We start from the raw sequence: 20381 nt of genomic DNA on the forward strand, positions 1-20381 counted from the left end.
CAGAGGAAGCAGCAGATGGTTCTCAGCAGCACCGTGCACTAACTGTGTGTGCACGTATGAGCTGTGGATATAAGGAAACAATCAGGCCCTGGTCTTCATAGTTATTAAATACACGTGCACACATTCTGTAGAGGACGACGGGATCAGACGGGGAGATTTAAGCTCCGCCTCTGCAATCTGTCAAAGCTGTACTGGAAGCAGGAGTGTGTGTGTGTGTGTGTGTGTGTGTGTGTGTGTGTGTGTGTGTGTGTGTGTGTGTGTGTGTGCGCGTGTGTGTGTGTGTGTGTGTGTGTAATCTCATCTTTTAAGTGTTCTAGAGCAGTGTTTTTCAACCTTGGGGTCAGGACCCAATGTGGGGTTGCAGGGAAATATATATCAAATATAAATCTAGTTATTATTATTATTATTATTATTATTATTCTACCTATAAAAGCAAGGAATGTCTGTGTGCGTGTGTGTGTGTGTGTGTGTGGAGCAAATATCTCCGACCTGAGTTCGACCTGAAACTTGGTCGACGGCGTCCAAATACCCTGAGTGTGTGTATCTGTTATTTTGGAGTAATTTGGTGAAGCAAAACAGTCAAAACGTTAATTTTATAATTACGGCTCCCTCGGTAAGAGCGCGGTATTGATCGCGCTACTTCCAGTTCCGGGTTCATGACGTCACCGTGTCGCAGTTTGTTTGGGTTAAAAAAACAAAAAAGGGTGAATATGAAAAACGTGTTTGTACCGCTAAAAGTTATTTAAGTTAATATTTCATGGTTATTTAATATTATTCCCGTGATTCCAAACTTCCTTTAAATCTCTGGTCACAGACGTCACTTCCTCCTTCATCTCATGACTGTGGGCGGTGCCTGTGATGACGTCATTAGTCGACTTTATCATAAACAATCTGATTCTTCAGACAGAGGAATGTAACGTTTTAGTGGGTCCACAACACAGCTCTACTTTGATTATTGTTTGTTCTGTGCAAGGGTGAGTGTTCTTATATTATTCTATGAGCTAAGAAAGATGCTAGCAGCTACAATGTAAACACACGCACACACACATACGGCTGATGCGGAGCACACAGAGCCGTTTAGAGAGAGTCGCGACTTTGGTGTTGCAAAATGTTTATTTTTCGTGGTACTTCCGTGTCTCTCTTAGCAAGACGCGCACGTGTGTGTGTGTGTGTGTGTGTGTGTGTGTGTGTGTGTGTGTGTGTGTGTGTGAAGATAACGCACGGAGGAGATGGATGTAGACACACACAGACACAGACACACACACAGTATTTATAATAAAAATATACTAAATGAGTAAAATAAAACAAAAAACGAAACAATATTTATACAAAAAATGACTCCAGAATAACACTACAATGGCAACAAAAAACAATAATCATACAAAAAATGCACAAAAAGACAACTGAAAGATAAAAAATACACAATGATGACTTCAAAAACAAAAATATGAAAATGTCTCAAAATACACAAAACTAAATATTTACACAAAAAACAAACAAAATGACTCCAGAATCACACTACAATGGCAACAAAAACAATAATTATACAAAAAATGCACAAAAGACAACAGAAAGATACAAAACTACACATGACTCCAAAAAACATACATTACAGAAAAATACACCAAACAAAAAAATATAAAAGTGAGAAAAAAAAACAACAAACATTTATCATGCACATGTCCCATAGAATTAAACCAGGAAAATTGCACCCACATTTTGCACCCGCAATTATACCCCTTATGCTCCCACATGAATGCATACTTCCGACGGGCACTGTACTAGTATTACATCTCATGTAGAAACTTAAAAAGGAACAATATAAAATAAAAAAGGTGATCGGGGGCTTCATCAGCAATGCAATTTGCATGTTCTCCCTCTGTCAGAATGTTTTTTAAGAAGGAACTCTGGCTTCCATTTATATTAATATTAATATTAACGATAGTATTTGTTGTTTAAGGTTTCTATGTGAACACAAATGTAACAGATCAGATCTAATCTATACATCTATCTGCTATAATTTACTCTGATACATAAAATCTATTTCCCTTAAAAATGAAAAATCTTGCAAAATTTGTTTGTGCGTAAAAAACAATCAGTGGAAACAAATTAAAACGAGAAAAAAGCTTTTTATATGAGGTGTGTGTGTGTGTGTGTGTGTGTGTGTGTGTGTGTGTTTGAGGATAGCGACACAGAATGTATTATTTTGTCAGTATTATGTCAGTTGTACATCTGTAGAAACATCTGTGACATAATTTTGTAAATGATATTGATCTTTGCTTATTTGTAGCATCAGATGTGATTGATTAATCGATGGGTAACATTTGACTCTGAATGATCACAGCTCGTCTCTCTCTCTCTCTCTCTCTCTCTCTCTCTCTCTCTCTCTCTCTCTCTCTCTCTCTCTCTCTCTCTCTCTCTCTCTCTCTCTCTCTCTCTCTCTCTCTCTCTCTCTCTCTCTCTCTCTCTCTCTCTCTCCGTTTTAATACGAGACTTTCGAGCTGTTCCCATGACGACGCTGACTGCTAGCTGTCGGCAGTTGCCATGGCGACCAGCAGTAATGTTATCCAGCGAGAGGGCAAAGCTCTCAGCGTTTAGTCAGTTTATTATGGCTGTCATTTAAACATGTAATGTTATTTCTCTCTCATATAATGACAACATTAGCAGCATAATATACACTGTATAGATATTAGTGATGTAAACTGTGTGTTTAAAACAAGTCTGACATCTAGTCAATCGTTTAGTTGTTAATTTGTGTGATTTTGTTGACATTTAAAGGAGAACTAGATTCCACTGAGTTAAGGAAGGAATATTATTATTATTAATTATTATGATCATTATTATTATCTCCCCAGTCTGAAGAACTGGCTGCTGTTATATGATGATATTAATTCTCCTTTACATCCAGAGACATGTGACCAAAACACTGGGAATATGTGGAAACAGGTTAATTTTTAACACTGTTAAACTACAAAATGACTTTTCATTAAAAGTCAAAAAGACAACATGCTATTCATTCTTACTGTGATTTCTATAGTTTATTCTCTAGACATTGATTGGTTTGACTCCATTTTAGTTCCAGTTTGTACCCAGTATTCCCAGTGACATCATCTCACCACATGTTTAATTTTGTCCAAATTCAGATCAAAACCTCAAAATAAAAGTTGTTTTTTTTTTTTTTTTAGCCTGTGTGTGTTATGAGTAAAACTTTATTTATTTATTTATTTTACAGCATTTTGAATTTCGCTCTCATGTGATTAATTTAAGTCAATGCAACAATGTCATTTTTAAACATCACTTTACCAACATCTCCATGCTGTCTAGATGTAACTGAAATCACTGATTTTTCCTTTTAGTTCTTATTGTGGAAGTATTTGTGATGAGAGGTAATCTATCCCAGTGTCTACATGTTTGTTTGGATCTGTGAACATGAACAAACTTTTCAAACTGCTGCTTGGCTCTGATCATTGAGCTCTGATCATCAAATAAAACTCACAGTTGGAAGGAAGAGTTCCAAGCAACACAATTAACAAACAAGCAGAGGAATAAAGAGTTTCTACACAGACAGAGGCTGGTATGAGGAATGAAAGGATGTAGTTTAATCACAGAATTCATGCTTATTTTAACCTGTCACGTAACGCTGCAATAACAAATCAATAAAATCATTAAAAATCAACTATTAAAAACGTTGCCAACAAATTTCATTATCGATTCGTTGCGTTGTGCGATTTAGGCAGTAGCGGTTCTTGAACATATATTCATACATGCAAATCAGTCAAAATAGGTCATTTACGGGAATCGTTTAGATCCAGCGAGTTTTTTGTTTTTGTTTTGGGGGGGGGGGTCGTCCTCATGATTGTTGCCACCTCTACTCTCCTCCCAGCTTCTCAATACACAGCCTACGCTCACTGCACGCTACTCCCTTGATTACAAACCAACATGGCAACCACTGCAACCAAGCTGCTGAATGATTAGTGTCTGTCACTGGTGACGTCCGGGGATATGATAGGCTGTTTCTGGACGCTGGTTCTGCCCATCTGTTTGCTGATTGGCTGTTGGTGTGTTTCTATGGCTGAACCACAGACATGAATACGTGCTGAATGAAGACAGCACAGACACACACACTGTCACAAACACTAGACAACACACAACACACCATGGCGGAGGCACGGGACCAAGCGGCGAGTTTGCCGTCAGTGACATCACTAATTTTGCTCAAAAAAACAAACTCCGGAGGTGTTTAGCTCAGTGGGTAGAGCGCCCGCCCCATGTACAGAGGCTATAGTTCCTCACCTGCAGCGGGTCCAGGTTCGATTCCCGGCCTGGGACCCTTTCCTGCGTGTCATTCCCTGCTCTCTCTGACCCCCTTTCCTGTCAAGCAACTGTCATATAAAGGCCACTAGAGCCAAAAAAATCCTTTAAAAAAAAAAAAAAAAAAAAAAAAAAAAAAAAAAAAAACAAACTCCAAAAGTCACATTTGGAACTATTGTTGGCTTTAAACAATCGTTCCGTCGTAAGGAGGAGCTTGCATTAAGTTCTAGGACCTCTATGGTTTATTATGTTGGACAACAAACATGATTGTCAAATAGATTTTTAAAAAGACAGTGGATTTGTTATCCTAAATTGATTATTTATATAGTTAAATGTACAAAGGAAACTGAATGATTATTTAATTTCAACCATAGGAATTCTAATTTTTATTTGTTTTTTATTGCTTATAGTTTTTGTACGTGTACTCAATCAGAGCATTAACAGGAAACTACAAAGAGTTCATTAAAGGTGGAAAATGTTGTGAAATTATTTATCTTGGTGTCATTTCATCATCACAAAAACCTGGCATTTGACCAGGGGTGTGTAGACTTTATATATCCACTGTAAACTAGTGCCTGCTCACACTAACGATACACTTTTAACACACACACACACACACACACACACAATAAACCTGTGCTGTGCACATTGACCCTGGTAATAATCCATATTCAGATCATTCAATTGATGGTCTTCAACATCAATTCTCTCCAATCAACGCTCATTTAATTATCAGTTTTTCTTCATTCAACAATAAATTCCAAAATGATGCAAAACAATTTGCAAATGCACTTCTCTTTAAAATCGTATCTCTGTCCCATGACTAGGGATGGGCAACAAATTCACTACTTTTTAGAGACTGAACACATTCCATCAGTACTACCTACTGATTCACTAAAGTCAGACACTACTATGTTTGGGACTTAAACGCTGTGAGGGAGTGGCAGAGTAAATCATTTCCCGTGCTCCGCCTTTTAAAATGTGCTGCAGACCTGAGCACCTGCAACCATAGCCACCCCCACCCCCCACCCCCTCACTCAACACGTGCACACACAGAAACATGACAGGTGTAAATGCAGCTTTATTCCTAAACAGCTGCTGAACGACTACAGAAGAATAAGACTTCAGAGCTGCATCTGAAGCGGAGCGCCCGGTTCTGTGGCGCTCTACCTTCCCCCCCTGGCACGGGCAAAAAAAACCAAACAGGCTCCTCCCACACACGGTTCATAGGATAAACAGGACTGAAACCAACTAAGCTCTGGCACTAGCAATAGCACTGAACGAAAACTTAATTTTTTTTGGCCGATAAGTGATAACAGAAACGCTGAGTCAGCTTTCAGAGTATCAAGAATCAGACCGGCCAAACTATAAATAAGTTAGCTTTTGCTGTTCGCACACAGGTTTTTACTCACAATATAGAGCCCTATTACATAGAGCTGCTTTTTCATTTGTGCATTAGTTTAAAAAACTAGTTGTAAGAGTTTTCATGGTGAAGATATTTGTGATTTGTTGATACAATACAAACAGTTGGATGTTGGTTAAATATATTTGTTGAAGTTTGTTATTATTATAAGAAAAAATATGTTAAATTGGAACATTTTGAGATTTTATTATTTACCATTTACTACAACACAAACTCACACTAAAGAACCAATACTGATTCACAGGTTATGGGTTCAAATGTCAAAGGGACCATCTCTACTCATATACCCCTTATCATAACGCAAGTATGTCTTAGTTCATGTTAAATATAAAGAGTGTGCAACAATTTATTATTGATGGATGGAGAAACAGAAAAATGTGTCCTAGAATGACAGCAATGTTCCCGCGTACCCCCTGTGATGTGTTCAGGTACCCCTGGTCACTGATTATTATGTTATCACATTATAATAAGAGTAGAATCACAATGGTTTGGTGCATTTAAGGACTGTCTGAGTGTTGGTGTTTCACAGACTCATCTTTTCTTACCTTACGGCCGTCACTAGCGTGACAGTTGACGTTGAGCGGTGTGAGCAAGGCCATCAACTTCTCCTCATTTCCACTCCTGAAAAACATAAACCAGCAGAACGGCCACGTTAGACAGAAAACAGGGGCCGCCATGGGGGATTAGCACCAAGATTTAGGAGCAGAGGAAATAAGGAAGAAAGAGATAAGAAGGATGAGCAGGACAGAGGGAGAGCCTGGGAAAATTCATCAGTAGAACAGAGAGGAAAACGTGTGTGTGTGTGTGTGTGTGTGTGTGTGTGTGTGTGTGTGTGTGTGTGTGTGTGTGTGCGTGTGTGTGTGTGTGTGTGTGTGTGTGTGTGTGTGTGTGTGTCTAAAGCAAGGGATCATGTTGAACAACCATTGGCTGAGGAGTTCTTTGATACCACGGTTCTATCCAGCCATTGGAGGAGCTGTAATGTTTATCCATCCCTCAGCGCCATGACAGCTTCAAAATAAAATACATCCTCATTTATTTCCTTTACAACCTTTTCTGCTTTTGAAATGTTATTCCACTATATATAAATATATATATACACATAGATATAGCCCTATATAGATATTTAAAAACAATGGATAAAAATGATAGATTCACTTTGTCTTTAAATTAGATTACAACAGTGTTTTTCAACCTTGGGGTCACATAAAATGTTTAGTAATTAATTTTTTTTTTTTAAATTACTGATTAAAATGATATTTTGAAATTAAAACTGCACACACAATGTCAAACAACTGTATTCTATATTTTTAGTGTTATAAAGGGTTTATTTGTAGGTTCAAAGTAAAATAGTGTGTGTGATTTATCTGGTTTAATTCGATGAGACATGAACATGATAAATGTGTCTGTTTTTTAACTCATTTTTATATTTTTTTGTTTGGTGTATTTTTCTGTACCGAATGTTTTTTGGAGTCATTGTGTGTATTTTTGTATCTTTCTGTTGTGTTTTTGTGCATTTTTGTATAATTTCTGTTTTTTGTTGCCATTGTAGTGATTCTGGAATCATTTTGTGTATTTTTGTATCTTTTTTAGTGTAGATTTGTGCATTTCTGTTGTCATTTTGTGTATAAATATTTAGTTTTGTGTATTTTGAGTCATTTTCATATTTTTGTTGTTTGGTGTATTTTTCTGTAATTATGTTTTTTGTAGTCATTTTGTGTGTTTTTGAGCCTTTTTGTATATTTTTGTGCGTTTCTGTTGTCGTTTTGTGTGCTTTTTGTATAAATATTGTTTTGTTTTGTTTTACTCATTTAGTATAATTTTTATTATAAATACTGTACCTTATGTGTGGTGAGGGTGTGTGTGGGTGTGTGTGTGTGTGTGTGTGCTCCCGTGAAATGTTTGAGACGCTGATAACCAAACTCCATAGACATTGTAGCTCCAATCAGAAAAGTAACAAAATGGCACAAAACAAAACGTAAAGCTCTAAACTACATGAATAAATAAATAAATTAAAGTATTATCTACAATTCAGCTGTCTTTTTTTAAAACAAAAATCATTGTTTACCTTTGAACCGAGTGGTCAGAGTTTAACTTCCATGCGCGGCACCACAGAGAATCTGTAGTTTACCAGATGGAGTATTGAACAGGTTGAGTTCAATACTGACTATAGTGAAACAGTGCGTTAATGAACAATTACACAGACAGTTATATGGTTTATACTATGGGAAACTTGTCTGTAAAAGACTCACCAGTGGCTGATGGTTTCATATGATCTATTCAGAGAGCTCTATGTTTGAGACGCTAACGATAGCATGGTACCGCGATGGAGACGGAAGAGGAAGTGGACTCGGTGAAGTCTGTAATCCGTGATTTAAAGGAAGTTTGGGATCACGTGAATAATTTTAAATAACCATGAATCATTAAGTTAAATAACTTTTAGCAGTACAAAAACATTTTTAATTTTGACCTTTTTAAAACCCAAACAAACTGCGACACAGTGATGTCATATGACCCGGAACCGGAAGTAGTGCGCTCCATATCGCACTCACTACTGAGAGGGAAACGTAATCTTAAAATTAAAATGAACGTTTTGCAATGCCAAATGACTCCAAAATAACAAATGCATACACTTGAGGTATTTGGAAGCCCTTGACAAAGTTTCAGGACGAACTCATACCGCGTCAGGGTAATATTCGCTACACAATCACAAACACGCGTACACGCACGCAGACCTTTTTTGCTTTATAGATAGATTGTTCCAATATTGACACTTTGAACCCTTTTTACCACTTTTTCTGTCTGTTTTGCAACTCCTAATCATGGTTTTTAAAATCCCATTTCACCATTTTTGGTCACTTTGAACCATTTTATTTGTGATTAAAACCAGGATTTCCATCTTTAAGATGATTGTAATAATAATAAATGTTCCTGGATAACAGTGGATATTATTCAGATGAATAAATAAATGTGGTTATCACAGATTCATAGAACAATGGACCATCATAGATGCCCCTGTCTCCACATGGATGTTATTCAATGTTCTAATCAGTGGCTCAGCTGTGAGGGACAAACTAGGTTCACATCCCACTGACCCCATAATGCAGTGGGGTGATGCTGTGTTCAGGTACAGCTGCTTCACGGTGTACGTGTGCACGTGTGGCATTGCACTGTGCACGTACGTAGCCTCCCACACACACGCTCGACTGAAGCTACTCCACTTCCACAAGCTGAAGATGCACAAGTGCAAACGCACACACGGCCCATACACGCACACACGGCCTACACACACACCTACGCGCGCACACACACACCCCTTGCTAACACAACATGGATAGCTAACGCACAAAAACACTAAGCTTTCAAATGAACCACCTGTTTGTTTGTGTGTGTGCGTGTGTGTGTGTGTGTGTAACACAGCTAATATGCTCATCATCATCATCATCATCATCATGACATGCTTTACAAACATACACACATTCTACACCAAACACAGGAAAGACACAAAAGGACCACAAAACAATGACAGAAATACAACAAAAACCAAAAAACACTACAAATGACTCAAAAAACACAAAGAAAGACAAAATAATACACAAAGATCAATCCAAATACACCAAATAATGACAAAAACAGATAAAATGAGTTTAAAAAAACACACTAAATGACAACAAAACACACAAACTCTCTTAATGCAGCTGTAGATAAAATTAAAGGTAGTGACTCTGATCGTCATCAAATCAAATTCATTGAATTATTTCCACGTCACCTTTAGTTTCTGAAGTTCAAATACGATACACGTGCACACGCTCATTAGTGTGTGTGTGTGTGTGTGGGTGGGTGTGTGTGTCGACAGACAGAAAGAATGAGTGGGAAAATAGCAACACAAAATCACATGAAGCAGCAATTAATCACAAATCTACATCAAACACGTGATTTGACGAGCACAGAACACACAGGAAGTAACGATGCACACACGTTAGAAACGAGTTTAAAGAAGGAGAAGAGAGAGATGAAGGAATGAGAGGAAACAAAGTAGAGGAGGAGAAGAAGAAGAACAACAAAGAGCATGCACTGACCTGGCCGCCTCCAGCAGCTCATCCTTCTTGTATTCACCTGGATGGTTACAAGAGATCATAGAGTCAGAAACGTAGCCGCTAACGCACATCAGCCACACGCACACACACATGACGGAGCGCGCGCGCGCACACACACACACACACACACACACACACACACACACACACACACACACACACACACACACACACACACACACACACACACACACACACACACACACACACACACACACACACACACACACACACACACACACACACACACACACACACACACACACACACACACTAAGCGAGGCAGAACACCATCTTTCTCTCCATCACTCTCTCTCTCTCTCTCTCTCTCTCTCTCTCTCACTGGGTGCGCACCCCTCTGGCTGCGGTTGCCGTGGCGATGGGTTGCTGGCAGCGACCACAGCACGTTCATTGTTTGGCTGACACGCGGCGCTCTTCCTCCTCCTCCTCCTCGTCTATCAGTGAGTGAGCATCTCCATCCTTGTGTCCGAGACTCATAACGCCAACAATGCTAACGCTAACAAGCGTCCATTGGTTTTCATCACCTCACATCCATCTCCCTCTTCATCCCCCGCTTCCCTCCTCCAGCTCCATCCCTCCCCTCTGCTGCTTCCTCGTTTCTCGAGGCTCAGGAAGAGGAATAAACCATAACAAAGATAAACAAACCCCTCCCCCTTCATCCCTCGCCCATTCCAGGCTCCATCTCTCTCTCTCTCCCTGTTGTTTGGGCCTGCCTCCTTAGTGAGACACACACACACACACACACACACACACACACACACACACACACACACACACACACACACACACACACACACACACACACACACACACACACACACACACACACACACACACACACACACACACACACACACACACACACACACACACACGCACACACACACACGCACGCACACACGCACACCTTACTGATGCATTGCATCACGTTATGTTCGTACTAATGAGTGACATTGTGTTTGGAATATAAATTGTGTTTTTAAAAACTAGCTCAAAAATAGTTTTTCTTAAACTGAAGTTGAGAAAAAATAAATCAGGAATAAGGTCTGGTGTCATGTACTGAGTTTACTGAGATTGTATATGTGCATGTGCACTACCGGAAAATAATTCATTTTAGTTTTTTAAAGTGAATGAATGTGTTTTATTTGTTTATTGGATTGGGTTAGGGTTTTAATCTCAGTACAGAGGTAAACTCAGTACGTGACACTGGGTCATAGCATCTTGATTTTAAATGTAGAAAGAAAAGAAAAGATAAAGTTTTAATCTTTAAATGGTAAATGGACCCAATTTGTAAAAAAGACACAAAACCAATTCATACAACAATGTACAAAACAACAAAAACAGACAAAGATACTCCAAAAAAACCCAAAATGACAGACCAATACATAAAACATCAACAACAAATAAAGAAAATGAGGTAATGGCTGTTGTTGGTGATTCCAGTGAAAACGTCAGCTCTGTTAGCTAATGTTAGCTAATGTTAGCTGATGGTAGCTGATGGTAGCTGACGTTAGCTGACGTTAGCTGATGTTAGCCGATGTTAGCTGATGGTAGCTAATGTTAGCTGATGGTAGCTGATGGTAGCTGATGGTAGCTGATGTTAGCCGATGTTAGCTGATGGTAGCTGATGGTAGCTGATGGTAGCTAATGTTAGCTGACACAAAGCACTCACAGACTTCAACCATGTTGTACTACTTTTTTCTCTACTGCATATGATTGAGAGAGAGATTTTTTGTCATGTTGTTGATGTCATGATGATTTTACTGATGATTTTAATTGATTTTTACTGATAATTTTAAATGTTCTTATTGATTTTAAACAATTGAATGTTTTATCATGTAAAGCACATTGAGTAGCCTTGAGGATGAAATGCGCTATACAAATAAATTTGCCTTGCCTTGCCTACCAGATCCACCACAATCACCATTTTGTTGGGTCACAGTATTTGTCACAACACCTGTCCGTAGAGTCATAGTGGTGGCTGTGATGAACACCCTTTGCTTAGTCAGACTGGTCAAAATATGTAAATGTCCCACTAACGTACTACACATTATGAACTCAATGAGTATATGCTGTCTAGTATATACTATAGTATGATTAGGATGATGAGCGTTCCCACTGAAGAACTTCCACCCTAAAGTTCTTCTATTCTCAGGGTTTGTGTGTCTTCAACAGTCTGTGATTTACTCTCTAACTTCAGTCACCAGAGCATGTCAGCGCACTGTTTAAGGGAGAGCTCTTCTTCTCTGCTTCATTGTCTACTACAAACCACAAATTTAGAACTGTCCCTATTGTTTTATCCTCTTTCCATAAAGAAAATAAGTTTACATCAACATCTTTAACTTCTCTCTGTTTTTTAGATCAACCAAAAGCAGCACAAGTTGTTATTGTGACTGAAAAATCTACTAAATGATCTAAAAATCTACTAAATAATCTATAAATCAAGCTGAATGTTTCACTCCCATAGAAAACAATGAGATGTTTACAGGCAGTGGAGACGTGTGACACCATCAATCACATGATTTAAAGATGGAGGAACACAGGCTCTAACACTATAAAGTAGTCCTATTTTAAAAGGTTTTAGGTCTTCTAAAAGATCCTTTTAAAGGGCGAGAGAGTTGGTCACCCAGTGGTGAGAAAAGCTGCTGAATTAAAACAACAAACCCTGCGTTTTTTGCGTTCCAGTGCAAACAATCAGGATGTGTAAATAAACAGTTTCTGTGAGATTGTGACGAGTGAATTTTAGGACCTTCAATTTTATGAGATCACAGAAAATGGACAGAAAAACTGAATTTCTGTTCTGAAACAGAAAAATCAATCTGAACCTTTTTTCTTTTCTCTCTGTCTATTTAAAATCTAGACTCAACACAGAAATGCCTTTTTTAGACATCATACTTTTACAAACTATTTTTCACCTGAAACCAGGTGATTAAATGTAAAGCGTGACAAAGGGACAAAATATCCATTTATGGTTGTGTTATCATGTTTTTAATGTGTTTAATGTGAAAAAACAGTTCAGACTACATTATTATTATTATTACATGAAAAGGCTCTGGTTCACTAACATGTTGCGCTGATGGTGTAGTAGCTGAACTGGTGATCAGTTTACCTGGTGACACAACACAGCAGAAGCTTCTACAATCACAGGGTTTTGGTACAAAACGTGAGAATGACATAGAAATGGGTAATTCTGGAAAATCTGAGGCTCTTGAATCAATGTTTCCATATTTGAGAACATTTTCTATCACTAAGATTTGCAGGCAGTGACAGGAGACAAATTATAAAGTCTATGTAAGGCTGCGTAAACACAGACTCCAAGATAAAAGCCCTGACACGGTGACAGACAGGAAGCGTATTAAACAGTGACAGATAGAGAATTAGAAATGGAACAGGAGCAAAAAAAGTGAAACATTGGGATTAGAATTAAAGAGAGATGGAAGTGTGGGGGTGATGAGCTGCTGTGACCAGACAGTGGGTAGGGTGGGGGGGACAGAGGTTAGTCAGGAGGGAAAAGAGGGGGGAGAGGGAGGAACAAAGGATTTGCAGATGAAAGAGCAAGAGGATGATTAAGGATCTGGAAAGTGACATGCATGGATTTGACACAGAATAATTGGTGTTGGGGAAAGAACGCAGAGGGAGGAGGAGCCATGGATGAAAATATGAATACAAAGGAAATGTACAGTGGAGCTGAAAAAGATATTTAAGACGTGAGCAGGTACATGTTTCTATTACACACCTGTCTACACAGCATCCTGCTTTTATAATCATTAACACACATTATCAATATTTATTTCTGATAAAAAGCATTCAAGCCATTGCATCATCAATTATTGTCAGCAAGAAAAGGACAATACTGATTATCACATTTCTATAAATAAGACGGCAGGAAATTAAGTTTTTGGTCTATGTTCTCAGTGTTATTACACATTTGAATTACATACTGTAGTGCACATGTCAAACTCAAGGCCCGGGGGCCACATCTGGCCCTTTAGAGCAGCGGTTCTCAACCATTAGAGTCAGGACCCTATTTGGATTTGTTTGTTTTTAACCATTTTTCTACAACTCCATCAAACTAACCATATTGTTGTATTTTTACTACATTTCTCCCATTTCTGACACTTCTACATCACATTTAAATGACTTTTATACACATTTTTTCCACTTTCCAGACATGTTCATCACTTATAAACCCTTTCTACCACTTTTACACCTAATGTCACATATGTTGACCCACTAATTGTTTCAATATTGAGACTTTTTTTTAAACCACTTTTACCGTTTTTGTCCACTCTAATTTACAGCTTTTAACCAATTTTAATTTCTTTTTAGTCACTCTGAACCCATTTTATTTCTGATTAAAACAAGGATTTACATCTTTAAGATGACTTCCTGAAACCAGACATAAAATGCTCAATTACTTTTATATTTTTATGTCCATTTGTGACACTTGAAAGACTCTCAGCCACTCTTTTCATAGGAAAAATATGGTGGAAATTAGGGCTGAACAATTTTGGAAAATAATCTAATTGTGATTTTTTTCCTCAATATTGCGATTTAATATGTGATTATTTTTTCAAGGGCCTCTTGTCATATATTTTTCCACTGAACACAAACAATAAATCAATCTATTTCATAATAAACAATTTCAGATATATTTAAACTTTAAATAAATATAAAATATAAATTTTAAAGCCCAGATTACAACAATAAATTATATATTTAAAATGTGCAGGATTGCGATTGGAAAATTGTGTTTCATGATATCGCAATAATATTGCAAATGCAATTAATCGTTCAGCCTTAGTGGAAATGTGTGATATGGTAAAGTCCTGCACAGATTATTGATGAAATTTGACTTATTAGTCAGTTTCCTGCACATTCCAGACGTTCACTGTTTTGGGGGTAAAATCACATTTAAATGTGTGATTAGATCCTAAAACATGCATGTGAGGTATTTCCGTGTCTGAGTAAAAACATTCAAATTGCTTTTTAAGTTTAAGAATGGGAGTTTTCAGTCTGTTTTTGTCCCCACTTTTGATTTGTCTAATGAGACATAAACAAATGCTAACTTCCTGCTAACTGTAGCCTCAGGGCTGAAGCTAACTTTAGCTTTGCATTTCCTTTGAGCAGCAGTGAGTGGTTTGTTAATGCGATGCTAATAGCATCACTGTATCTCATCCATGTATTCATACATGTCCACCAGTTAATTATATATTTCTATCTGTTCTTTTTCTTTGTTTGATCCTACTTTTATATAAAATGTACTCTTCAAACACCATCAATTGATCATCTTTGAAGTTCCCAATAAAAGTAGGATGCTGACTTTAACCTTTTCTACAGTGATTAATGCTTTTATTTTGGCTAGTTTCACTTTATGCTTTTCATTGTAATGATTGTGTCAGATTAGCTTTTAGCTTCACTGTTTTAGCCACACTTTCCTTCTTTTGTTTAGATTAATGACCTCCGTCCTTATGAGTTTCAGTGCAGACGTCTACTAAGGTTTAAATGGCGTTTGGCAGATATAAAAAATTTAAATACTCTTAATATGCAAAAGTGTAATGCGTGTAATGTTTAAACAGATTAATGTATAGTGGATTACATGAATCATACATATATATAGATATATATAACAATGAATTATGTGGGAGAAATGGTTACTTCGAAACCCACAGTCCAAACTCACAGCGAAACAACTAGTAGCTCAGTGTTCCAACATGGGCTGCCAGTGTGGGTCGCCCGGCCAAACAAGGTCTGCGTAAAATGGGCTACTGGAACAAGGAGGAAATGGGCTAGATGCGAGAACAGGGCTCTGATGGAATTCTACTACTCCAGTAACCCTAGTCAGAGGGGCTACATGCAGAGGATGTGGGAGAAATGGTTACTTCGAAACCCACAGTCCAAACTCACGGCGAAACAACTAGTAGCTCAGTATTCCAACATCCACAAACGGCAACTGCTATCACAACTTGAGATTGACGAGGTACAACACCAATGCTCCGGCAACGGGGAGCCAGGACACCAGGTCAGAGGGGAGTTAACACCAACCCTGAACAAGGCAGCGACTGACCTGAAAAATAAGATCATGTCAAGAATGTCCAGCACGCAACCCCGAAGCCAACTGGACAGCACCAGGCCCTGACAGTCCTCTCCACAATGTGGAAGCTCATGTCCGGCACCATAGCGGCTAAGATAAGCGGGGACATGGATCAATACATGAAGATACCAGAGGTGCCAAACACCAGCTCCTGGTAGACAGAACAGTCGCTCGAGACTGCAGAACCCGACATACTAACCTGAGCACTGCCTGGATTGATTACAAGAAGGCCTACGACTCAATGCCACATACTTGGATCATTGAATCTCCATCAAATGTGGCATATTCCAAGGAGACACCCTGTCCTCACTGCTGTTCTGCATAGGTCTGAACCCCCTCAGCCAAATAATCAACAAGACTGGCTATGGATACCGACTCAAGAGACACTCATCATGGCTGCACAGGAGCAGGCCTTGAGCACCAGAGCAATAGAGGCCTAGATCTATCACACCAGACAAGACCCCAGGCTGTGCAAAGAGGCCAATGAGACAATCCAGTAAGATGCTGGCAGGGAAAGCTTACATGGAGCTCCATAACCAAGTGACTGGTATAGTGTACAGGAACATCTGTGCAGAGTATGGGCTGGAAACCCCAAGGTCATAGTGGGAAACACCTCCAAAGGTGGTAGAGAATGACCGAGCCAAGATCCTGTGGGACTTCCAGATACAGACGGACAGAATGGTAATGGAGAACCAACCAGACATTGTGGTAATGGACAAAGAGCAGAGGAAAGCCGTTGTGGTCGACATAGCAATACCAAGCGACTTCAACATCAGGAAAAAGGAACACGAGAAACTAGAGAAACTAGAGAAATACCAGGGGCTCAGATAGAGAAGAGTTGGAGTGGTGCCCGTGGTCATTGGGGCACTCGGGGCAGTGACCTCCAAACTGGAGGAGTGGCTCCAGCAGATCCCAGGAAATACATCAGACATCTCGGTCCAGAAAAGTGCAGTTCTAGGAACAGCAAAGATACTGCGCAGAACCCTCAAGCTCCCAGGCCTCTGGTAGAGGACCTGAGCTTGGAGGAAAAAAGAGAGACCGCCCGCGGAGGGTGAGGAAGAGATTTTTTAATATATATATATCAGACACTTTCTTCTGCAAAGAGCTCCAAGTTCATCCTTTCATTGGCAGCATCTGTCACCCCTTCTTCATAATAATATTCTATTAACTGCTGCACTTTTCAATCATCTGTAATTAGTTTATCTTAAGTGTCTGTCTCTGTAGAACGATTCTGATTGGTCCGTTTAATGAATGTGTATTAAAGAGTTACAGAGTCTGTCATCTCATTCTGACTCTACGATCAATGACTGTATGGATCTAAGCACAAAATGTAAACAGAATAAAAAGATTGTAATTTAATGCAAAAGAGGCCAGCTCACAAATTGAAGCATAGAACATCTACAATTAAAGAGAATATTAAAGTTATTCCAGAACAAAACAAAATGTGGTTTGCATTTTGATAGGAGAAATGTGTTGAGTTTAATGAATAAAGATCAAACGCTGTCAAAGAGTTTTCAGATGAGTTCACTTTGTGACGGAGATATTAAATAACTTTCAGCTCCTCTGATCCAGTTTTAACTTGTTACCTTAATAAATCCTTCTCGTAGTCCCTTTGAGGGTAATATAAGTGTTTATGGGGTGATTGGGGGTCTTTCACACCCCCCCCCACCCCCACACTGTCTCTGCCAGAAAACCAAGCTTGCACCTTTCCCTGCCTCCCACACCAAACTTCAAATTTTGCCACATTTTATGCAGGAATCAAAATTTCCATCTCTCTGACCACCCGTTTCAGAAGACAAAGTGTGTGTTAATGTGTGATATTTTCCAAAAACATGCATGTGAGACACTATTTACGTTTGTTTAAATAAATAAATATGAATTATTAAGAAAATATTAGATAACAATAGTGCCATTTTATTTTCAAGGAGTGAGTTCCATCTTTTCTATCTGTTTTTTGCAATCATGTAAAATCAGTTTCCAACAAAAGTGGAAAAAATGATTTTAAATCCGTGTCGTTCAAAAATCCAGCCTTTCATGGTCAGGAGTGAGTTACACACAATAGAGCCGTAGATGTGAGCGTATGATGAGGGACACATAATGTAGCTTTCAATTACTTCCTTTGTTCTGCCATAGTTGGAAGTGTTGCTAATCCAATTCCTTTAGCTGGAAGACACATTTTCATCTCTTCAATTCAATCCAGACCCGTGTGTCCAGCACGGAGAAGAATTCATCTCTGCTCGTAAAAACATTTGAACATGTGTTTGAAATAGAGCTCTAGTCTCAGCTGTGTCTGTCTGCTCTAATGTACATAAAGAGGAAATACATTCCTAAATAATGTTCTAAATAAATACATTTAGGACTTAATTCATAAATAAAGTCCAACATTATTTACAAGTTTTATTAATGATCTTTGTGACATATCAAACCCCTTCATTTTTCTTTATGTTTGCAGATGACACAACCATAACAAACTTTTGGTGAAAATAGAAAAATAAATTACAGTTTGATATGAATAAATTATCCCTTTACATTACAAAAACTAAATACATGATTTTTGGAACCAAAAATGAGGTATTTGAAGATATAAAACTGAGCTCGTCTTTGATGCCAAGTTCATGGGAGTCATAACTGACTCTAAATTATCTTGGAGGAAAGAGATAAATTACATAAAGACAAAAATAAAATGATTGGTGTGTTAAATAAAACAAAAGATTGACTTAATTATAATACTTTGATTACAATTTATTATCAAAACTTTACTATGAAATAACACATAATGTTAAAAGCTAAAATAAATACTCTTCAAAAAAGCTTCCAGAAAATTCACCCTAAGAGATGAATTTCTATTTATTTCACCAAAAATAAGATTGTAACTAAAACAAAGATGTCTGTCTGTTCTAGAGGATAAATGATGGAATAATGTTGATAAAAAAAATGAAAATGAGTGACGCACTATTTATTTTCAAAAAGAAAATGTCACAATATATTTTAGGAAGTTATGTAAAGCAGTAGGAATATGTTTGTATTTGTAATACTATCAAGTGTTCTTTGTTAAATGTTTTATAGGGAAAAAAGAAATATTATTATCTTGTTTATTTTTTTTTTTGCATTATTTGAAAAAGGGCAACTCAAATGTACTTTGTTGAATGCTGGCATGTTCAACTAGATTTATATTTCACAAGGATAAAGTATAGAAATACAGTTGTTTCAACATTTAAAAAAATCTATTTTAATTTTTCAGAAATTTCAGGTGACCCTATTTAAACTTTAGGTGACCCCACATGGGGTCCCAACCCCAAGGTTGAAAAACAATGATTTCGTGGCTCCTGAATATATTTATTTCTATAGTTTTTATCATTTCCGGTCATCTCACACCTGGTGTGGAACCAAGACTGACACTTCATTTGTTAAAGGTGCAGTCTGCAACTCTAAACCTGTCACTATACAAGGACAGTTTTACATCAAACTAGTAGCTTGTGTGAAAAAACAAACTCATTGAGCCCCGCCCCCTGCTGCTCCTGTTGGCTTTGGCAGATTACCAGAATGACCGAGCAAAAAGAACCAATCAGAGCCAGGATTATCTTTGATGGATTGTCTGACAGCTGTTGCTCATAGGCCCCGCCCCTTTCCCGGGGCTGTAGCACCGTCTTTTTTACAGTGTATGATGTGGAGGAGTAGAAGATGGAATTAGTCATTTTCTCCTTGAAAGGTAATTACTGCTGCTTGATTTATATTATGTTTGATTTGTAGTTGTTACACTAGAACTCTGTGGTGCATGTGTTGTTCATGTGTGTGTGCTGCAGCCTCTGTGTGGGCTGCTGTAAGTGTCACTATGTTGTTGCTGCTGCTGAGGTGTGTGCACATAGAGAGAGAAGCGCTGCAGTAATATGCTTTTAACAGAGCATGTTATTTACTGTGATGTTGCTGTCTGGCTAACGCTAGCTTGTTAGCTCCTCTGAGGGAGGGACTTTGGAAAGTTTGGAGGCAGGGCATGAGAGCAGTGGGGAGGGAGGGGTCTGAGAGTTACGGACTGCACCTTTAATCTCTCTCTCTCTTTCTCATAGTGTCATTGTGTACCCCTAGGTACCCCCGTTTGAGAAACACTGATCTAGAACAATAAAACGTATGGATTAATGAGGTTAAAAGTGTTAGAGATAATAAGAAATAAAAGCCTTCCTTTGGGTATTATTTCACTCTTTAAACAAATATAATTTAAGAAGGGTTTATATTTTCAAACAAAGTAAATTTAGAACAAATGTTAAAATAACAACACAAGTGTAAAAGTTTGGATCACCTTAAATTAATGAGTTCACTGTCTACGTTATAAAAAATTCTTTAAAAAACTAAATGTTTGCTCTTATTGAAACATAAGCTGATGAATAGCACCGTTATTGATTCAGCTCATTCCATTTTTGGTTGTTAAAATGAACGTTCATTC

The 20381-nt window shown here is 38.1% G+C and overlaps 1 protein-coding gene across 1 annotated transcript in view; it reads right to left on the reverse strand.

Annotated features, from left to right (window-relative positions):
• The window catches only part of LOC114472968 (poly [ADP-ribose] polymerase tankyrase-1-like), a 66267-nt gene that overhangs the window by 25407 nt on the left and 20479 nt on the right, over positions 1 to 20381 (reverse strand). Inside the window, exons 5-6 of the mRNA XM_028462295.1 lie at positions 9811 to 9847; positions 6280 to 6355 (exon numbers count right to left, since the gene is read on the reverse strand). Of these exons, the coding sequence (XP_028318096.1) occupies positions 6280 to 6355; positions 9811 to 9847 (113 nt within the window). The remainder of the gene's footprint in view (positions 1 to 6279; positions 6356 to 9810; positions 9848 to 20381) is intronic.

This window comes from Gouania willdenowi, chromosome 12 (genome assembly GCF_900634775.1).
Source record: "Gouania willdenowi chromosome 12, fGouWil2.1, whole genome shotgun sequence".
In the NCBI taxonomy this organism is placed as follows: Eukaryota; Metazoa; Chordata; class Actinopteri; order Blenniiformes; family Gobiesocidae; genus Gouania; species Gouania willdenowi.